Source organism: Electrona antarctica (genome assembly GCF_951216825.1).
Source record: "Electrona antarctica genome assembly, chromosome: 11".
Classification (NCBI taxonomy): domain Eukaryota; kingdom Metazoa; phylum Chordata; class Actinopteri; order Myctophiformes; family Myctophidae; genus Electrona; species Electrona antarctica.
The window spans coordinates 16360584-16383407 of NC_136792.1; the positions used below are offsets into that span (position 1 = coordinate 16360584).

At 42.0% G+C, this 22824-nt stretch overlaps 2 protein-coding genes across 2 annotated transcripts in view; both read left to right on the plus strand.

Annotated features, from left to right (window-relative positions):
- igsf9ba (immunoglobulin superfamily, member 9Ba) overlaps positions 1-7135 on the plus strand; it is a gene marked incomplete at both ends in the record, with an annotated part of 62027 nt that extends 54892 nt beyond the window's left edge. Inside the window, 3 exons of the mRNA XM_079514445.1 lie at positions 485-2104; positions 5523-5653; positions 6927-7135. Of these exons, the coding sequence (XP_079370571.1) occupies positions 485-2104; positions 5523-5653; positions 6927-7135 (1960 nt within the window). The remainder of the gene's footprint in view (positions 1-484; positions 2105-5522; positions 5654-6926) is intronic.
- A 5747-nt stretch (positions 7136-12882) lies between these two features.
- The window catches only part of LOC306932245 (rho GTPase-activating protein 32-like), a 27139-nt gene continuing 17197 nt past the window's right edge, over positions 12883-22824 (plus strand). Inside the window, exons 1-4 of the mRNA XM_079513959.1 lie at positions 12883-13107; positions 20533-20646; positions 22414-22519; positions 22766-22824. The exon at positions 22766-22824 is cut by the window's right edge and continues 33 nt beyond it. Coding sequence (XP_079370085.1) covers positions 20558-20646; positions 22414-22519; positions 22766-22824 — 254 coding nt within the window. The 5' untranslated portion in view covers positions 12883-13107; positions 20533-20557. The remainder of the gene's footprint in view (positions 13108-20532; positions 20647-22413; positions 22520-22765) is intronic.

The following is a 22824-nucleotide window of genomic DNA, read 5'->3' on the forward strand; positions in this document are numbered from 1 at the left end:
TACCATAATGTAATTCCTTTTAATAAGTAAGTGTTGACAATGCTGCTCCTGGTGTGGAAAAAAAATCTTACTTTAAATAGATCCTGGATAGTTGCCATCTGCTTTTTATTTTCATATGCCATACCAGCATATGCAAATAGACCTCAGTTCTGCTAAAGAGGAGGAAATAGATAAGAGATTTGTGGGACGTAGTTGTGGTTGCGTAGTTGGTTCTTATCTCATACTGTCACTCTGGCTTGGTTCATTAGCTGCAGTGCTATCAAGGTTGCTGCTTGTCATTATCATAATACATTTCATTATGGATGCATTGACAAGGCACCATGGTTTTGAGTATTTTGCCATTTGGTTCTCTGTTATTTTAAATAATTTTGCTTGCTCATTCGTCTGTTTTCTCTTTCTCATCAACATGTCATGTAGAGTTCCATCTATAGTGTCCGACTGTCCGTCATTCTAAACCCAGCGCACTCTTTGTCTCCTCTGTCAGGCTGTCGTCAGGGAAGATCAGTCCAGAGAGCTCTCCTCCGTCTCGGCCGCGCTCTATTTCCTCGGATGACTCCCACGGTCCCGGTCTTTACGTCAGGAAGCTGCCAAGCCCCCTGCGAGAGAAGGACAAAGAGCTGTCTTTATACAAGAAAACCAAGCGTGCAATAGCCGGCAAGAAGTACAGCGTGTCCAAGTACGAGGCTGAGGTGACCACACCCATTGAGCTGATCAGCCGCGGACCCGATGGCCGATTCACCATGGATTGCAGTCCACCGGCGCGCCGCATCCAGGGCTTCCCCTTTGCGGAGGAGTCTGACATGTACCCGGAATTCCGGCAGTCCGACGAGGAGAATGATTTTGACCCCGGGCCTATGCCCCCCATCATGCCCACGCTCCGGCCCCAGCTCTCCCCAACATCCTCCAGCCTGGATTCCACGCAGCCCCCCAACTACAGCCCCCGCCTACACAGGGCCATGGAAGGTATGAGCTTTGTGGAGGGCAGTGCACTTCACGCCTCAGGGCAGGCACCAGCCTCCCGCTACAGGGGCTTTCCCCAAGGCCCGTTCTATGGGTATCTAGGCAGCCGTGGAGAATCAGGGATTCCACCACCTTTCTACATGCCTGACATCAGCCCGCGTAGCTCTGCTCTGTCCTCCCCTCCGGGCACCGCTGAGGGGCCTTTCGGCTACCCATCCATCCCAGAGGAAAGTGGGGAGATGGAGCATCATCAGTACACTGCATCTGGCCATTCTCTTTCTCACACACACAGCCCCCCACCGCGCTCGCCCGAAAGCTGGCAGCCACATGAGTTCCCCTTCCTGGGTCTAGAAGGCCCACGTTTCATATACCCACCCCACCATCCCTTACATCATCCCCAGGACCCCCCCGACGCTCCCCAATACCTCCCCCACTCTATTCCCCCAAGCCGCTTGCACCTCCCTCCCCTAAATGATCCATCTAGCCCTGGTCTCCTGCAGCTGGAGGTCCCTGTGCCTCCTCCAGGCAGAGACAGGCCCTCGGGGCCTCCGGTTAGGCGTTCAGCTATGCAACAGGCCCAGAGTCTCGGCCAGCTCAGACACACATCCCACGGTGTGGGTGTACCAGTGTTGCCTTACCCTGACCCCCGCGCAGGGAGCCCAAGCACAGCCCCAAGTAGTAGCCCTCAGTCCTGGCTCAGCCCGAGGGAAGGGCGCCGGGCTGACCCCAGTCTCCCCCCGCTGGTACTCCAGCCCTCCCGTCTATCTCCACTCTCCCAAAGTCCACTTAGCACCCAACCGGGTTCCCCAGATATCCTAGTGCGGCCTCCGCCCCGCCCCAGCATCCTCCGCACCTCCCGGTCTCTGGAGATGCCAGAGATCACCCTGCAGCCCTCTGCCACCGTTAGTTTCTCTCGGAGGTCTTCGCTGTCCACCTCTCCCAGTAGGGGCCAGGGTAGCAGACAGCCCAGCCCCAGTTACCGTGCCCACATGTCCTATGCCTCCACTGCAGCCAGTTATCCTTCCCAGTCCCCTTCTCCCCCTCCGGAGTGCAGGGATGTTTTCGGGCAGAGGCCATCCCAGAGAAGGACAGAGGAGGAGATGCTACCCTCAGAGCCTTCTCAGCTCCAGATATCCGCCTCAGGGTAGGTGATGCATTACAGAATAGAATAGTCATACATTCTTTTACGGAGGAGACTTACAGAAACTCCCCATCCTCTATTCCAAATTTGCTCCCTATTCAATTTTGTTTTACTTTACTTGAATTTTACTTGTTTCCGTTAGGCAAAGCAACAATGCATATTTTGCAATAATATGCAGAAAGCATGTAATTGCATTTAGCACACATTTTATCAGTTCGTAGAGATAAAATGTTTTTAAGATTTTGACAACTCAATGGCATATGTAAGCTGAATTTGATCGTTAAGATGTAACAATGTCCTTTCACTATTATGGCTGATTTTTTTTAATCATGTCACTGGCTTACAGTGCTAGACAAGAATTAAAATCTTAATATGATGATTGGATGAACATTTGAAAAGAAATACTGACATATTATTTTGTTGTGTTCAAAATTTTAAACCTGTTATGGCAAATACAAGCTAGATAACAAATTGGTTTTGAAGAGTATGAAAGTATAACATAGTATCAATGAAATTGAAAATGGAATGCATAAAGTAGTTATGTTGGTGCTCTTCATTCAGTATCATAATTACATTATTGTGTACATTTTATTATGGTTACACTCAAAACGTAAGACATATTGTTCTTGAGTTAGTGTAATTGTTTTTCATTATCTGAATGTTAGGATTAAATCTTAACTTTAATTACATCCAATATTTTCATGCACTGAAGCTTTCATATACAGTTTAATGCAGGCTAAGACAGTCAACTGTATGTATACATAAATAAAATACCTGAGGCGCATATACAGTTGTAGCCCACATAGTTTCTAGACTACATACCTTCCTACTACCCCCCGCACCCACCTCACCACCCCCTGAACCAGCATAGTGTAAAGGATGAAGCAGAGGCTTGCTCCTTCAATATTACGAGCCTTTATGGGGAAGTAGCATAATAGGGCTGCTGCTTTGTACAGGGTAAGGGTCTTACCTCATTTGTTTTTGATTGATCTCAGCTATCGGGGCAGCGTTGTTGTGACCCGGTCCCCTTCGCCGCAATAGGTAAGGGTCGGACCCATGTCTGAGAGGGGAGGGGTCAGCAGGGGGAGGGATCTAATCACTCTCTCCTTTAAAGGGGAATCGCTTGGGTTGTGCCTCTGTACTGGATTCAAGTTAAGTATAGCTAATGGTAATGACTGCAGGATGCATTCTCAATACAATTCCATGGGACAATGAGCCTGCTGTAGTGTAGGCTACAGTCAAAAAGGCTTGTGAACCATTCAAGGAGGAGGTTTTGGACTGTGGTGTAGCATTTGATCCTATTTGATTGCGGAACACAGGCATAAGTTTCCCTGCACAAAAGCCTTGAATCAATAGAGGACCCACATTGCCGATAGACTGGAGTATTCCCCTTTAAAGTTTTGTTTCATGTGCAAAATGCCATGCATGCATTCTCTAAATCTATCTCTATGACCAAACCAATAACAATAATACTCAGACTAAATTCTCTGTCACATTTGTTGTCCTAAGTGCTTTCGTTTTCTGTCATGTGACTGTTTTTAATGGCCATTTCCCTCTTCCTGTCATGTGACTGTTCTTTAACGGCCATTTCCTCTTCCTGCCATCTCCTCCCGTCAGCATGGTGAAGCCTCTGTACGCAGTGTTCATGTTTATGGAAGTGTGCTGTACAGTGTTCATGTTTATGGAAATTGTAATTTATTCAACACACTGTGGCCACTGCTCACAGTAGTGACGATAATGGAAAATGTGTGCTGCATCTGTCCAGGACTGTTGAACATGCTCAGATTTGTCTCCCCTCTCTGCTAATGGCTTTCAATTTCTCTCTCCACAGTGGCAAATGATGGACAGCCTCTCTAGAGCTTTGTGTCCCTATGCCTTTTGAAACGATACATGTTTGGCACGACAACCTGACTTAATGTATCACTAAGTCAGGTTTTGTCAGCTGGTGTATTTGATCTTTTGAAAGGCAAAGACATTGAGCTAACATTTTGAACCTCATGAACCTCCATGTTTAGCATTTGTGAGGTTGTTTTTGGATATTAGTACGTACATGCATCTTTCTATGAGAGATGGACAACAAAACCAGAATTCAGTATGAGGTAAAAAAAACAAAAAAAAACAAGGCATATTCTGTTCATGAAGTCATTGTGATTTGATGTATGATAGACTGATTAATCACTATTTTACATATGTTAACTAAACAATTAAAAAAACAACAACGGGTGATTATGTTTAATATGTGGCACTCGTAAAATGAAAATACCTCTTAAAAAAAAGAGAATCCTGTCTGTTTCCCATTTTGAAGAAGGACCATATACATCCATATTATATATAAAAAGAATAAACAGCAAAGAAACTGGTTGATGAAATTACGCTGTTATGCAAACAGTGATTTAGCTGATTTTCATTTCATGGGTTTTATACAGAAAGGTCCAATATTTTCACTGCTTAAGTCCCAATCCAGAATATGAGTCAAATGTACTGATGGGTTTTTTATACTGACATGGGGCTGACATTGCTGTATACCACTGGTTCCCAAACTTTTTCACGTCAAGGACCCCCAAATTGACACTAATTAGCCCCACGGACCCCCATTTGAAAAGACATGCCAGGGACCCCCCATAAGAGAAGATTGTTACGGCTCTAGCAGTGATTTTCAATCCGCTTAATTTCAAGGACCCCCCAGTTTGACAGGCTACGGACCCCCATTTAATAGAATTTATATCTCTGGGACCCCCAATTTATATTGTAAAATCAATGCTAATTTAACTCTGAGAGTTATTTGTACACTCTGAGTTACAGACCCATAAGGGTCCATTTGGTTCCAAATTATCATTTAGCTGGGTCTCCCCTGGAACTCTCTCAAGTACCCCTGGGGGTCCCCGGACCCCACTTTGGGAACCACTGCTGTATACAGTGAACCATGAGTTTCAAGAGTGTAACTAAATACTACACAATGAGACAGATTTTAAGTTATGGTGGGAAGTCCAGGGAATCATTTCAATCAGTCCTGCCCTTGAGGCGTCTGTGACTGACGTAACTTAATAAATCCTGGATTGGGGCTTTCATTTAGATTTTAAGCAGAAATTGACTAAAAGCCAATGATATCATACAGTATGATACAATCAACTAATCATTCATTCATTCAGTCAGCCATTCGTCATTCTTCTTTTCTTTCTTTCTCTCAATCTTTCTTTTTTCTTTCTCAAACGTATTGTTCATTAATGCCGGCGAGAGAGAGAGATGAGAATTCATTTTAGCGAAACAGATTATTAGAAGCACCAGAGCTCTTTAAATCATGATAGCGCCTGTTGGAATCAATGTGTGCCATTTTGGCTTTTCACCTTGGGAAGATAGCGCTGCCTGCTGGCCGATGAAATACAAACCACTGTGCATTGCGTGTCTTTCCTCTTGTCCACAGGGAGCCTCTAGGAGCGTCGAGTCATCCTGCCGGGTCTGAGAGTTTACAAGCACTGCTACACCACTGTATTACTAAAGCCAAGGGAGAGGCTGGCAACACCAATAACAATTCAACCTCCAGGAGGAGAACAGGTGACATTATATTAACCACAGACGTGTAGGTGGTCCATTGTTCTGTTATTCCCTTAAATAATTACTTAAGTACTTATTATTGTTATCATTATTATTATTAGTTACTATCACATCATTGTTATGCTGTAATTGCAACTGTAGGTCGCAGTTTACTATGAACACCTGCATTTCCCGTCATTTGGACGGTCGGTCACACCTCCATGGTCACGCCTTGTGACAAGTCACACCACCATACATGGCCGTCTCCATATATGAAGATCACAACACTGACCTCATCAAATAGCCATACATGGAGAAGACTGGATCATCACCTAGATCTGCATATATGGAGCCGGCCAGCAACTCTACATCTGACCTCAAATCCTTAGATCTCCATATATGGAGCTGACCTGTTCTGACATTCCATATGTTGATCTGACCTCATCAAACCTAGTACACTCAAGACACGCTCTTATATGGCCAGTACAGAATTCATTCCATACAGTATGTTGATCTGACCCCCCAAAGCGGCAGCCGTCTGCCGTCACGCAGGCGGATGCTTCTCGCCCTCAGGGCGTCTAACTGGTGTATGTACAACACATACTGTATGATACTGTACAACACATACTGTATGATGCAGACGTGTAAGGATGTGCATATCTCTGCTGTCGGGAAGAAACCACGTAACTCCAAAATGTTCATTTTTCAGGAAATGAAAAAAAAAGATTTTTTCAGGAAATGAAGATGACCGTATATTTTAAAAACAAAGCAATACTGCCTCATCAAAGTTGGTACTGTGACATTATATATTGTCAATTACTTGCATGAGGTGGTGGAGTTAGCTGCTTTAGCAGACAGTTTGAGGGTCCAATGGAGTTAAGAGGTTTTGTCCGAGGCGCTTGTTACTACTTTTCATTGGTTCAATATTGTTTTAACCAACACACAGACGTAAAGGGTGTTCAATAGCATTGATTTATGCAAAAGCCCTCAAAATTGGAGTTACAGTAGGTGATTTCCTCCCGACAGCAACGATATGTGTATTGTACTGTATATAAATACATACAGTGTACAGTACACTGTATTTCAACTCATTATAATACTGCTTTACAGCATTGTACTGTGCTCGCTGCTCTGTGCTCGCTGCTCATCTTAATTATGTTCATCAAAACCTACAGCTTGGTTTTAACCTCATTGTTTATATAATGTGCTTTGTAACTCCATTTTCAAAAGGTGCTATGAAGATGACTATTATTACGACTGCACTGATGACCCTCTGCCTCTGTCTCCATCACAGGTGTGCCTCCCTCTCAGACCCGGCAGCAATCTCAGACAAGCCTGGAGAGAAAGGATCTCCACTTCCAGAGGAAGAAAAAACGGCAGAAGAGAAAAAACCCATATCTTTATTTGACCTCCTTCCTGCACCGCAGACGGTCTGAGGAGGACCAGACGGGCATCCTGGCCAGCACAGACTCCGATGGACCAAACTATGGGACTCTACGCTGACCTGTATGCCCACCACTGTCAAATGACAGGCCAAGCCATGGGACTCGACTACACTGACAACACCCCCGATCTCCCTATCAAGATACTACTCAACTCTTAATCTCTAGGTCTTCCCCTGTGTGTTGCAGTGGGAGCCATCACATGAAGTACTCCAGGGGCTCGAAAAAACGTTTTTTTCTAAACATTTGAAAGCAAGAACAATGGCTTTGTTTTTTTTCTGAGTTATCACCACACTAGTTCTCTCTGAGGAATCTCATCTAAAATAAACTTAGCTCTGAAAATATATAATGTACATAAAATAGTAAAAGGGATTAAATCCTACAGTAATAAAAGAAAAAGAATACATGGTTTGAATAGTTCATCAAGGTAAAACCTTTCACTGATCATTGAGAGATCCTTCACTGATCATTGAGAGATCCATATATTTAGGTGTTTCAGTGACACAGTGTACTGTTAAACCTGGTGCGTTTCTGGACTGGGACATGTCTCTACCTTTCCTACAATACAAATAGCGTCAGTATCTAACACAGGGTTCTTATCACCAAATATACCTCAGAGTAAACGCAGAGTTGCTGTAATTCTTGTGGTATACTGTACGTACTTACCTTTTTACATATCAAATGTATGGATAAAAAGGTTTAATATCACACACCGCACTCATGATACAAAATAATATGGCCTAACCTTTATATGATTTTGAAGCTTTTTATGCTCAAATTAACTGGTGTATTATGTTTGATTTTGATTATTATTATTGTTATCATTTTCAATACAAACCATGCTGTAATGCTCATAATCCAGACCATTACAAGACACAATGTCTTAATTGTTAGTGCTTGATGGTGGTGTATTTGATACTGTCATCATGGCCTTTTCTTATGGATTATTAGACCATAGGCTTCAATCACATCAAACTAAAAGTGGGAGTCACCTGCTCAAAGGGGCTTGAACTGGAAGGGTTGGAACAGGGTGATGAATTGTGATGTGTATTGTAGTATTTCATTAATATGAAATAATTTGTGAAATGAGGCACATATCTAGGTGCCTTTTTTGCCTTTTTCTCTATTGTTTTATTTTTATTTTTTTCTTCTTTTTTTGGATTGTTATTTTTTACATAAGAATCAACTGCCTTTTTATTCGCCTTCTCACATGTCTGTTTTGGGAGTGAGCGACTCCACTATGTATGGCCTCTGCCAAGGACACCCGAGAAAATGCTACAGAAGATGCATTACCCTGGCCTGGATTCTTTTTTATATTTTAAATGGGTACTTATTTGTACCTATTGTGTATATTCCAGTTATAGAACAGAATATGATAACAATTAGTGAGGTTTCAAACTGGGTTTCAAAATATAATGCTGAAGCTCTGGATTTTAGAACACAAATAAACCATGTGTATAGTGTCATTTGAAAAGTGCATACACACTGTACTGTAGTTCTCATGCCGATAGAAACAGTTGGCACAGATGTTCATGTTTCAAAACACTTGTTAGAACTGAAGATGATTGCTGTTGCTTTGCAACGTTGGGGAAAAGTTCACAGCTGTTGCCTGGGTGCAGTTCTGCAATTACAGGCTGCAGATAATATTCAAATTGTGGCCATCCTGACTGTTTATCTCTCTCTCTTAACAATTGTATATTACTTGCTAGCTATTTCTCTGTACGTTTGTTAATTTTCAACACTAACCGATATTGAATGTATGTTTTTGCTGTACAGGAAATGAATGTCCCAATGTCAGTACAATGAATGACCTGACCCATATTGTTTATAGTGCAGCTGTATTGGTAAAACGCCCCGGCCCCCGGTTGACATAACAAGCCCAAGCATTTATTTATTCCTTAGTTATTCTTGTATAATTTGGCAAGAGGATATAGTAATACCACACAGGTTCTAATTCTGCTCCCGTCATTCGAATGGCAACAATCACTTTTTTCCCCTTCTATCAGTCATTAGAAGCTAGATTCAATTTAGTTTTGCCTGCCACTAGCAAATCACATGTCAGTAAGTCAGTAATCAGTAAGTATCCACATGAATCAATTGATCCTGTATCTGCTTACACTGAAGTCTCAAAAAGTCTTGACAAGTGAGAAAGTGATGATTGCCTGAAAATCGAGTTGTTTGAAATTGATACATTGAAGTGCATATTCTACTGTAAGAATTGGTTTCATGTAAGATATGGGGGGAAAAATTTATATTTGTTATGTACTGTACATGGTGTGTATTGTATTTGTAAAGATGAATCAAACCATGTTTTACAGGAAAATGTTCTGTGTATAAGGATGTATGAAAAGATGATAGGATTCAAAGGAAAAATTAGATTATATATATAAAAAAGTATTTGCTTACAGTATGGCTTTAAGTGGACAGTGTTTATAAAACATTTTAAGGTGCCTCATTTGTCATACTTCAGCAAACATTATTTTATGTTAAAAGAAAAGAAACCTAAATGTTAGTACCGTACAATGTATTATTGCCATAGCCCGTTGGCCGCACAAGTTGAGTAGTATTTTCTCTGATGTATAGTATGTGAATGCCAATTCGAAAAGCTTTAGATGCGGAAATGTGTTGCCCCTATAACCTTTCTGGGACAAAGAATTCAAAATGCATTTTCCCCTTTCATGAGCACACACTGTAGGCCTACTAGATTCACTCAAGATCACTTGCCTTCAGATGTCCAAAGCAAATTTACTGAAGGAAAACGTTCTAAGAGTTGCAGACATCATGGTCATGTACAATGTGCCGTTGGAGAAATTGTGTTTACATTAGTTTGGTATGAAAAACAGTGTGTTAGGGCATAGGTGCTTTCTTTGTACATTACAACTTGGTGCTATGGTAATCCTTGTGGTGCTGTAGAATAGAGGTCTTTGCCTCAAGCAACTCTTCAGTCCTCTGTGTTTGAATAACTAAACTAGCTCCGTTATACAATATAAGTCCTTATCATTGCAGTATCATGGTGTGTAATTACAGTGAACCATGCTGAACATGGAAAGTATTTGTATAAGCTCAAATCATAGACTTGAGTGATGTTCAAATTAGCTCAAGATTACCTATTTCTTTAGTGTGGATGTCTTGTCTGTGCTTCCAAGGTACCCTCTTCAAATTATAATTGTGTTGATATTGATAATATTAACCAAGAGGAGGGAGAAACGATACATCACCATCAACCTGATTTGGAGTAGCAGTAGATACCTAAAAAGGCACAAGAGAGGGAATCTGAGTGAGAGCATGGTCAGGTCATGAGGGCATATTTCTACACACTATAGGTTTAAAAACTTAGGTTGACATGCACTGTTTCAAGCACACCACTGCAGGGGCTTCTTGCATTATTTCACAACCTTTGACAATAAGACTCATACTGGTACTGTACAGTTTAGCCATGGAATATTCATCAGACCACATTTGTATTTATGCTGGTTCTCCTAGTGAAGGTATTGGGAAAGTTATGACTCATACATGCTTTTTCCACGTAGGAGGAACAAAACCATGTACAGTGTTTAAGAGGGCTGCTTTGGAGGTACTGTTAGATCAATTTTTGTTTTTTCCAATTTCTCTGCTTACAGCTTTTAGTGCATCATTAGGTGCTGGTAGGATAATACTTAGAGACAATTTTATTTTATTGTATTAATCTTGCATGTAGAGACAATACAAAATGCCTATTTAGCAATCATTCATGGACATCCAAACTGGTTGTTATTGGACAGAAAATAGAATATGTAGTATTTTCTATATTCTCAGTTTTTTCATGTGTACCAGCACTGATAAACTAGAATGTATTATTCTTGTAGGCTACAATAAGCACTACATTGTTGACTGTTTTAGCATATGCTCATACTCAAGCAAACTAAGTAGTGCTTAAAGGAAGAAAATGTACTACATTTCATGTCGTTTTCATCCATTGAAATCTGTGCTGTACATCACATGTTTACATTCTGTATTCTATGTTGTTTTTCTGTACAATCTGTTTCCATAATGTTCTTTCAATTTAAATATGTATCAAAAATGTTCATATGTAAATATTTCGAAACAAAAACATAACACTTCTTATACTTTTGTCTGTTTAAAAATGACCTGATGGTTTTTATTTGTTAGTCATTTCGTTTATTTGTTTTAGTTCTTTTCAGGGTTTGACATTCTGTTGTGTCATTACATCAGGTAGTTGGCTTCACTTTTTTTTGTGAGCAATTAACTCATGCTGTATGGTGCTGTACCAAAGCCTTATGTATAAAAACTTGTATTGGTTTTCTCGTTTGCCACTGCTGTCCAGGGAATTCTGTATTGTCAGATCATTTGTTACTCACTCCTCATGTTCAACTGCCATGGAACTTTGTTCTTCAAAAGAAATAGACACTGAGCAACATAATAATAAAGGGGAAAAGGGGGGGTGGGGGGGAGGGAATCATTCTAGCCTAATGGCAACTACAGTAGGCTTGTGGGGAATAGAGGCTTTGTGACTGCAGTCCACAGCTCTAGGAAAATGGCATAACAATGTATAGGGAAATGCATAGGCTTTCCGGTGGCCCATAATGATGTAGAAATAGGCCTAGCGCATGATGGACAGTATGATCTATCTATCGGCATGTCTGTGAGAATATGAAAGCAGTGTTGTATTCATGTCGCCATATCATTTCAAATGCTTAGTCCCATTCGAAATTTTCCTCTCAAATTTTTGTATTTTGATATAATAAAAGAAATGAAAAGATGTTAGCCTGTTTGTTTTGTTTTTTTTTGTTTTTTTTTCTCCTGTTTTCAGATTAACATAATTATGATCTAAGGTGTAGTTCAACAGCTGGACACAAGGTGTAAGTGTTGGGCTATGAGTGAAGAAGAGTGATAGAATCAGTTCAGGGAATTTCAGTTTTTATGTAGCCTACTGATATATAGCAAGCTGGTAATCTACTTTCTTTGTCTCTGAAGTACACTAGTACAGTATACATTTTCACAACCATCCATGTCATCATGGTCTCCTTGTTAGTAGGCTACTGTATACATAAGAATACTCATATTCATACTCTGAAAACCACATGATGATGAACTGAGTGACCAAAAATACATAAATCCACATTCCACAATAACTAGGCCTACTATAAAACAGCATTATAACTACTAGACTATATAAAACAGCATTATATATTTTCTGTCAAAGACTGTAACCCTTACAAGTATAATGCAGACTACTTGACCATGCAGACCACAAACACACACGCACGCATACACACGCGCGCGCGCGCACACACACACACACACACACACACACACACACACACACAGTGACACACACACACACACACTCACACAACTGAGGTCCTTCAAGATGATCGACCTTTGTACTCTTGTTCAAATTCCTCCTCTCAGGCTTGCAAACAAATGAACAACTATCTGCATTCTACATGCATCTGAACTCTGAAGTGAAGTTGGTCTGTTTGACCTGTAGTTTATTGGAATAGGTAATTGGCTAATTTAATGGTCCTATAACATTACATTCACGTAGCCTACAAACTAGGCTACAAGCCTACACAGTAAAATATAATAATAATAATAATAATAATAATAATAATAATAATAACTCAGAAAGATTTCATTTTAGTGATTTTTTTAATGGACCACACAAACGTGCGCGGACACGCCACTGCTGCGCGCGCTCGTCATGGTCGAGTGCAGGCAGATTCTTCTCAGAGACGAGAACGGAACGGACTGACGGACTCACTCTACCACAGGATCGAACCGGTGGTGGTGACGATATGATATGGTTGTTGTACAGTACATTCGTAGGCTACAGTTAGTTACAGTAGAACTACAATTTGGATCGAATGAATGTCCTATACCTTTGACAATGATGACCTGCTGTCAAGGTGATCTGCCGGAGACAGTCGCTATGTGGTCGGAGTGTAATGCAGAAGAATCGCAGTGTTAAAATCAAGCTGTCAAGACGCAACAGAGTTCTGCTGGAGCAGCGAGCTGTTGGAACAGTTACAGGTAGGCTGTTTTAATTCTCAACCTGTTCATCTCAAGGAGACATTGTCCCCAGTCCCCAGATATGCATCGGATTCGGATGGTCCTCATATGATTATCTCAAGTTGGGAACCCAGGCCTACTACAGTGTAAAATATCTTGAACGGTGAACCCCAGCATCCAAATTTGATAAAAAAAAATAGCCGATCTACAAGCACACACGACATGTATGCCGCTGCGTAGCAGTTGGATTTGTAGATTGCCTATTTTTTGCCAATGAAATTTGGTGTAGAGTAGACGGTGGAAAAAGAAGTCAAAGGAAGTACAATATAGCGGCGTAGCCTACTGCGCCGACCGCCGAGGATATGGTCAATACTAGACTATAGTCTACTTGCCAGCCCATAGAGCCCTATTGTGAACCCGGACATGTTGAGTACACCAAGGTTTTATGTTAGAAATGTTGAGCATGGGTCCCCAGCATGTAGAAACTGCCAAATGCTACTTGCATATTTTGAGCAATTTTCACAATTGGCATAATATGTGACCATGCCATTAACAACCTATAGAAGGAAAAATATTCAAAATTTCCTCATGCTTTTTGTAGCATGTGACATGTCAAACTAGGGGGTTTTCATGATGCTGAATACATTCCAAGTATTAGTTTTGCAAAAAAACACTCCTTGGCCTAAATATGGCCATTATGATGTCAGCACATTTGGGCGGCTATGGCCGTATTTAGCCCAAGGAGTGTTTTCAACATTTCAAACATAAAATGTTGGTGTAGCCTACTCAACATGCCTGGGTTCACATTATGGTAAGTGGACTACTACGGCATTATTTTTGTTAACTCTGATGTTATTTACAGCTAGGTAGAGTAGTGGGGCGACCGTACCTGTTACCTATGTGGGAATAGGACATACTCTTGCAGTTACGGACCAGGGCTGTGTTCATTTTGGTTACAAACGACCAATTGTTTAGCTGGGCCCCCCGGGCCACCCCAATGGCCCCTGGGGGTCCCCGGACCCTACTTTGAGAACCATAGTTAAAGGTAGGCTACTACAAGCCTTGAAGCCCTTAAGTTAGCATGAATGTGAGTTGGAGGTTTTTGGTGCAGGTTTTTTGGTGCTGGACAAAAGTTGAAGGGTTGTTTTGGGTGTGTGATTCACACACCCAAAACAAGTGTGAAGGGCTTGGTATTGGGCATGTAGCACAAACAACCAACACTGAAGTTGAAAGGAAGAATAATATTGTGCCTCTGCTGCAACACAGTGAGTGGTCTATCAGGCCTGCAGGGTGAGAAGATGATACAGATACAGATGATTTTTTCAAATTGCACTAGTTTTAGGGTAATTTACCCTGTGATGATGTTATGTGTTTTTGCCAGGAAGGTTGTCCAGTTGAGGTTAAGCCTATTCTGAATCTTGGTCAATTTGTGTTATCTATAATGGCTATATGAATCTATTATTAATTAGGAATTAGGAATAATGGATAGCACCAAAAAAAAGTCCTTGCGGTCTTGTTTCCATTTAGGCCCTATGCAATCAATTCATAGACATGAACAATAACAACAGAAATCAATATCATCATAGGTTAAAAAAAAATAATCACACCAATGAGGAGCGCTAATATATTAAAGTCTAACTCATGTTTGAACTCATGTCATGATTTGGTGATGTAAAACAAACCAAGTGCCAAGACAAACATTAAACGCCAGGCACATTATGACGTACATTGAACTAAAGACAAACCTGTGTATAGGAGGGACCCTAAAAAAAAAAAGAAAAAAAGAAGAAGACGACGACGAAAAAAAGGGTGTGTATTGCACTGATGTAAACTGACAGGTTTGTGTTTGGAGAAAAAGCATGTATTTTCACAATAGAATGTCACTTTCCATAAGCCAATAAATATCTAGATTAGTTTCCACTGCCAAACAGCAAAAGGTTAGGGTTATTATTATTAATCATATTAAGGATGTGATATTTAGGCATCCCTATAATAACTAGAACTGCTTGTTGAGTGCACAGCAAAAGATGGGATGTTGGAACCTGATAGGCAAGTGGTTAGGGCGGTGATCCCCAGTCTGTGGGCCAGGGCCCACTGGTGGGCAGTGATAATATGTTTTCGTGATACAGATAAATAGGATCTCAAATTAAGTATACTATGTTAGTTCCATTGATACAAGCCGGAACACAATCGATTGATTGATCATTAAAATAAACACAATCTGAAACGGCACACAGGCATGTGTGCGGCATGAACAACTGATGAATGTTTGTCTTCATCTTCACTAAGAAGTGAAGAGAAATCAATGGTCAGATAAAGATGAACTTAATCTCTCTTTGGTCGATTTCAAGCAGATTATGGGATTATATAGTTCTCCCTGATAGTAGTAAGCAGTGTGAAAGCTTACATAAATCTCCAGTTCTCTACATTATTTATATAACCAGTGTAGCCTAGTGTCTGGCATTACATAAAAGTACACAGGTGTTTTCACATCAGTGATGCCAGCCCTAAACCCTGAGGCAGATGCTCTGATGATGAGTCAAAGGTAGCAAGGTTTTCATTCTGTCTTCTTTCTACTCATCCTCCTTCTGGAGCAGCTTCAAGTCACCATGGACCCACCAGGTTTCCATAGCAACCGCAGGCCTTTCTCCACTGCGTCTCTGGCTGTTATTGACTGCATTCCAGGACTCGGAACAAGAACATGATCATGGAACTAACATTGCAGCAATGGCTTTTGTGTGTGTGTGTGTGTGTGTGTGTGTGTGTGTGTGTGTGTGTGTGTGTGTGTGTGTGTGTGTCTGTGTGTGTGCGTGCGTGCGTGCGTGCGTGCGTGCGTGCGTGCGTGCGTGCGCGCGCGCGTGCGTGCGTGCGTGCGTGCGTGCGTGCGTGCGTGCGTGCGTGCGTGCGTGCGTGCGCGTGCGTGTGTTTGTGCATGCATGCATATGCGTGCATGCTGCTACAGTAAATACCACGCTCGCCTCAAAACACAGTCACCCTGGGTGCAATTCCGGCGAACTCTGAACAGTCTCTACCTGGTATTCCTAAACGTAACCTCAGTAAAACCATGCCTAACCCTAAACTTATTTCTAACCTTATCTTATAAAACAACTACAAGAATACAAGAACCGCCCCACGGAGCGGTTGGCGGAAAAAATGAGGGCAAGGGTATTTTGAGGCGAACATTCTGGCTGCTGCTACAGCGGGATAGATGACAGCCATTACACAGCAATTCTTGCACCTTTTCTCCTTCCCCAACGTCCCACAAACTCTCATAGCGGATGCGTTGGGTATTAATCTCTTGCCTCTGTATGTGCTGTGCAGAAAACCTGCTGGAGTAAGTAAATGTGTCTGGCTGCAGCTCCCTCTTCTCTTCACATTCATACAAGATTGTGTAGGATGCCCTAGTTTTCCCAGAATACCATTTAGGCCATCAGACGTCAGTGCTAGATGCCTTATGTTTCTTGATGTCAGAGCCCTGCTGTCACTTAACCAGTTTGACCACTTAACCCACCAAAGATTCTAAATTATTTAAGAAAAATCTTAATTTGTTTAACTATCATAGTGAAGGTAGTTTATAATGACATCGCTGACAAGAACAGATTTTCAAGTTAATACAAGCGACACCATCGTATGGCACAGTATAACTCCCCAACTCCCCCAACTTCCCCCTTCTCTTTCATGCTTAAACTGATGATGTAAGGTGTCATCTAAGAGGGATTACCTAATGCCTTGGCTTAAACTCTGACAGTGTAGTAAAACAAAAGTCATTGTTGATTAGAAATCACTTATGGGTCCGTTTTTACCGTCCCGGAGTTAAATTATCCATGGTGTGCAGACGGGTATCGTTCACTGGGGTTTGCACTTGATTGTGCCGCAACTGTGAAATTGTTGGCCGATGCTAAACATTTTTTTAGACCAGGCTCACCAAAATGGTGGCTTCCTGCCCATTTTCAATTCATTATGATTTAGTACATAGTACTAAAGTACATAAATTAAATGGTGTGCAACGAAGTAATTCCATTTATTATTTTTTGTTAAAAGCTTTATATTCTGATATTTTCTGTTTACTAAATAGCTGGAGAGATGGGGAGACCCCTGTTACTGATCAAACACTCAATGATTACTGGAGGAAAGGAGGCACTGGAGCAACTCAGACAGTTTAAGCCCTTATTGTATTATCAGGGTGCAAGTAAAAAGGCAACTTTTTACTGATTGACTGATAATTGCACTGGAGTTGCTCCAGTGCCTCCTTTCCTCCTGTAACCTGTCCTGCCTCTGAGATGCACCAGACTGGCCTGCCATAGGCTAGAGGCGCGGTTGGAACTCTTTTCTACTCAATGATTGCTATCAGAATATAGAGCTTTCACTTTTTAACATCAAAACGGAGCCGGTGGAAATGTAGATGTGTTTTGGGTTTTTTGCAAACCACTCCAACAACTGGCTTTGTACCCGTGTACCCGTGTTTGTTCGTACCAAAAACACGAGCATGGTTGCTATGGTTAGTGTGTGACAACACTGCACCACTCAGTTCACACGGGTGTGATTTATTTATTTATTATGTGACTTTGTGTTTTTGCTGTGTTTTGTATATTTTGCATGTTTTTAAGTGATATTGTTGTTTTCCTGAGTGATACCGCTGTGATTTATTTATGAGTGTTGAGTTGCATGTATTCATATATTTATCTTTCCACTGACTGGCACAACCTGACTGAGTAATGAAGACCTGCACCTGGGTTGGGTGAGGCCACTAAGCAAGAGCCCTATAAAACAGCCAGAAGTGAGTTGAAGAAGGAGGAAGTGTGTTAGGAGCTGAGAGTGGAAGGGTTTTTGATTGATTGAATATTTTATTAGACAATAAGAAAGAAATGCAAACAGCACATATAGTCAATGAACAATAATCTAAAACAGTAATTTGTCACCTCCTCTCCCTCTGACCTGCTGACAGGTGAAAATGTAGGTCTGTTTTAAAGGAGGCCAGTGATTTGCTTGTTTTAAGGGAAGGGGGCAGGGCATTCCACACCTGAATAGCAGTGCTGCGGAAGGTGAATTTACCCATAATATTTGTTTTGTAAGTGGGCGGCACCAGATCATTGTTTACGCTACCTCTAGTTTTGTGGCTGTGGGTGTCGCTCACTTTGTTTAAGTAATTGGTCAAGTAAAAGGGCACTGAGGGCATGGAGGGCATAGCTGCATGTACAATTTTGAAGGGGTTGAGGGTTGAAGCGCCGTGACTTGGCAGGCAGGAGGCAGCTACAGGTACCATTGGCAGGTGTGCACAAAGCCAGTGATGCCACCGCCACAAGAGGGTGTGCGCTGAAGTATCATCATCTGTTCAGACATTCAATGAACTGTCAGTGAAGAGTGAAGAGTACTACAGTACTGTTTCTTCAATATGGCCTGTTCAGACAGATTATGTGAACAAAGGTTATCGGACATTACTTTACTTGTGTCCGACTCCTTATGATAGGCTTTTCACTTTTGTCTTTTTACATGTTATCGTTATGGTAACAATCTCTCCCCAACTTATTTTCTTTTAAAACTTCAAAAGATTACCCCATATTAGGCTATTTTCAAAATAATCCTTTTTTCCCAGGTGGTTTCGATAACATCATGAGATGCTAAGGACACTCCTCTCTTTGTATATTGTTCTCTGTTGCTCTAAGCTCCTCCTGCATGGTCTTTTCTTTCAGGTGGAAAACAAAAGCAAGTGACTGTTTGACCAGGAAGGCAGAAACTTTAGGAATCCATGCTACTAGCTGCACTCTGTCTGAAGCACATGTTATGAGACCTGTATTTGAAAGGAATCATTCAGTATAGTCATCAAGGACATTGTCAGTCATTGTGCTGTGTCATGGAATGAATATAACTGCTATTGGCTCCATTTTGTATAATGTAGTCAAAACATTGCAACTGTGCTGTCAGCATGGTTTCTTTTTTGTTGTCCTCTCTATACCAAGCAAGCAATGAACTCAATACTATGTAACATACTTCTACAGTATTGCCATTTATCATTGATTGATTGAAGTATTTATTGACATATTGGAGAATTACAGTACATTTCAAGCACAACTCAATACAAAACTGTTAACGTGTGGAGTGGACAACACCATAAAGGCATAAAGCATTACACTTGTTTACAATAGGGTCCACCATGTTCATCATAACAGGCATAACAGGCATTGATATTGTTTGATCTTGAGCCATGAAATGGAAGTTTGTAATTTTAGATACAGGCATCATTGACACACTTGTGTTAATTTGTATGGAAGGACTAACCCCCCAAGTGACAACCAGAAAAATGTGTTTTGAAGCAATTTCTGTCAAAGCTAACTTAATCCACTCTTTTCACGAATTCATTCATACACAGTGAGGTTACGGAGTCCATTGGAGAGGAAAGATGAGATGTGTGTGTAGTAGAGTCTTTTGGACTGTGTGTTTGCCTGATCACATTCTGCTGAGTCAGCAGGCTTTGTGGAAGCCAGTCAGCGTGGCGAAGGTCCAGGGGGTGGTACAACACCTCCCGTGTTGTACTGGTAGAGAAATGCTACTATACGGCAAATAAATCACTCCAAACTCACTCCAAACTTGACGAAGTATTAGGTTTTGTGCTGATCAACGGTGGTTATTGTGGGAAGGTGCTTAGCGGAGAAGCCAGAAGGCCAACTTCATTCTTATCAATGCATCCACATGCAAGTCGATGGGAACGATGCAGGAGTGCAAGTCTGGTTTCGCTCTATCAGGGCATTCCTTCCCTTTGTTTACAGTACACATAGAACTTTGTAGTGATGATGATCCGAGGTCCCTCTGATGTACTACAGGGGCTGTCATAACAACAATAAAACCTCTGAGGATGTACAGTACAGTAATAAGCTCTTCCTCGTATAAAATATAGTTAAGATTTCTACTATCTTATTTAATCTATTGATGAATGATTAAAGCAATTAACAACTTTCACCCTCACATCCCATCCCATCCCATCCCATTTATTTATATATTTTGTGTCAATATAGGCAAAAATCTTCAAAATTCTTATAGATTGGCTATTTTTGAATCGCCAAATTATAAAATAGGTTTAAAACCCAATTAGAAGTTGAATATGTTATGCCTATTTGTAACATTACCAGGTAGTACCAAATGTAAATATACTGTAACACCCCAGGTTGTGAATGCCATGAACGCTTTAAATCATCCTCACATACATCATCACTGGGGCAGCTCTCGGTATTAGCCTACATAGCATGATGTCATCAAAGATGACTCTCTTGAATTCTAGCCTTGAGGGAGTGTTTGCTGCATCTGGTGGACTCGTCTTTCTCCTGTCCTTTTCTCCACTCCACTCATCTCCACCCACCTTCTATCCCTCCCTCCCTCCCTCCCTCCCTCCCTCCCTCCCTGCCTCCCTCCCACTCACTAACCCACACACACTCCCTGTCTTTTTCTCGACAGCGGGCTGTTGCGGTAAGGCAGCATCATGGAGGCTGGATGTGTGGTTGCCGCGGTGATTGAGAATGCTGCCTCAGGACCCCAGGGAGAAACAGGAAGTGGTGCCGTCCTTGAGGGGTGAGTTTTTGTTCTACCGATGTCATGTCAGCTGCCGATGTCATGTCAGCTGACTGCGAACCGTGCACATACATGTACAGTAGGTAGTACATGTATGTCACGTGTTCCAGATGCGCAGGTGTGTGTGTGTGTGTGTGTGTGTGTGTGTGTGTGTGTGTGTGTGTGTGTGTGTGTGTGTGTGTGTGTGTGTGTGTGTGTGTGTGTGTGTGTGTGTGTGTGTGTGTGTGTGTGTGTGTGTGTGTGTGTGTGTGTGTGTGTGTGTGTGTGTGTGTGTGTGTGTGTGTGTGTGTGTGTGTGTGTGTGTGTGTGTGTGTGTGTGTGTGTGTGTGTGTGTGTGTGTGTGTGTGTGTGTGTGTGTGTGTGTGTGTGTGTGTGTGTGTGTGTGTGTGTGTGTGTGTGTGTGTGTGTGTGTGTGTGTGTGTGTGTGTGTGTGTGTGTGTGTGTGTGTGTGTGTGTGTGTGTGTGTGTGTGTGTGTGTGTGTGTGTGTGTGTGTGTGTGTGTGTGTGTGTGTGTGTGTGTGTGTGTGTGTGTGTGTGTGTGTGTGTGTGTGTGTGTGTGTGTGTGTGTGTGTGTGTGTGTGTGTGTGTGTGTGTGTGTGTGTGTGTGTGTGTGTGTGTGTGTGTGTGTGTGTGTGTGTGTGTGTGTGTGTGTGTGTGTGTGTGTGTGTGTGTGTGTGTGTGTGTGTGTGTGTGTGTGTGTGTGTGTGTGTGTGTGTGTGTGTGTGTGTGTGTGTGTGTGTGTGTGTGTGTGTGTGTGTGTGTGTGTGTGTGTGTGTGTGTGTGTGTGTGTGTGTGTGTGTGTGTGTGTGTGTGTGTGTGTGTGTGTGTGTGTGTGTGTGTGTGTGTGTGTGTGTGTGTGTGTGTGTGTGTGTGTGTGTGTGTGTGTGTGTGTGTGTGTGTGTGTGTGTGTGTGTGTGTGTGTGTGTGTGTGTGTGTGTGTGTGTGTGTGTGTGTGTGTGTGTGTGTGTGTGTGTGTGTGTGTGTGTGTGTGTGTGTGTGTGTGTGTGTGTGTGTGTGTGTGTGTGTGTGTGTGTGTGTGTGTGTGTGTGTGTGTGTGTGTGTGGGGGGCAGCGTTTTGCAATAATGTACACCTGGACGTGCATGGTTAGCGGCCAGACAGTAAAAAGCTCTGTAGGGCTGAATAAGTGCCTGACAACATGGGATGACAAATGACAAGGCTGCTTCTCTCTCCTTTTGTTGCCAATAAAAGTTGAGCTGAATGGACTTTTCCCTCTTTCCACTCCCCAAAAACATTGACTCACATTTCAGCTCAGTCTTTTGTGAAGCACTCCCTTTTTGGATGAATTGCACTCATGGCTGCCTCAATAGAAAAGCTTTGCTTACCGAAGCACACAAAAGCCACCATAGCACTGCTTTGATCCCAGGTGTAAGATTCTACCTTTTGTCAATCTAAACAAATATCTTTCCCGAGGATTAGTTGTAGTTTACTGAATTTAGTCCTATGATGATTTGATGTGAAACAGCAGGTAGCCATTGTGTGTGATTTTGTTTGTTTTGTTTGTTCTTTTTGTAATATTACCTCCTGAAAACAAAGGATTCAAAGGCCACAATGCTCACAATCCCAAATACAATATCTGTTCTCTAAGCCCCACTGGTGCAATGTCATGATAGAGCTACAGCAATATCATGTGAATGTATTGTTCTCGCTTGCACCCTCTGGTGTTTGTCAAGGAATTAACAGGCCTTGTTTGAAAGGGTATACATTAATACTGTCTTTCATTTGCTCTCTTCCTGCCATCCTTGCAGGGCTCTGTCACCATCTCCCAGCCTGGCCAAAAACGATTCCTCACCTGAAGATGGCAGCTACCATCGTCCAACAGAAAAAGACCCACAGGAGACATCCACTGCCATGGTATCGTCTATGCAGACAGACACGTGGACATACATACTCATAATAAATATTTAGTTTTCAAGCGTTGAGAGTCCTCATGAAGTATTGATGTGTACAGTATATTTAGCTACGGCTAGCCACGATTACTACACTGCTGCTACACTATACTTTAATTGCCTTTGAGTGTCGTGGCTACTGTATGGCTTATCAGTAAAGAAAGTGGTTAGTGATCAACTGAAATCCATTGATGTCTGCTTTGATTGGCAGATGAGGAGTGATGAGGCCAACGAGCCCCCAGCTGAGCCCCTCTTGCGCTCCTGTGTCAG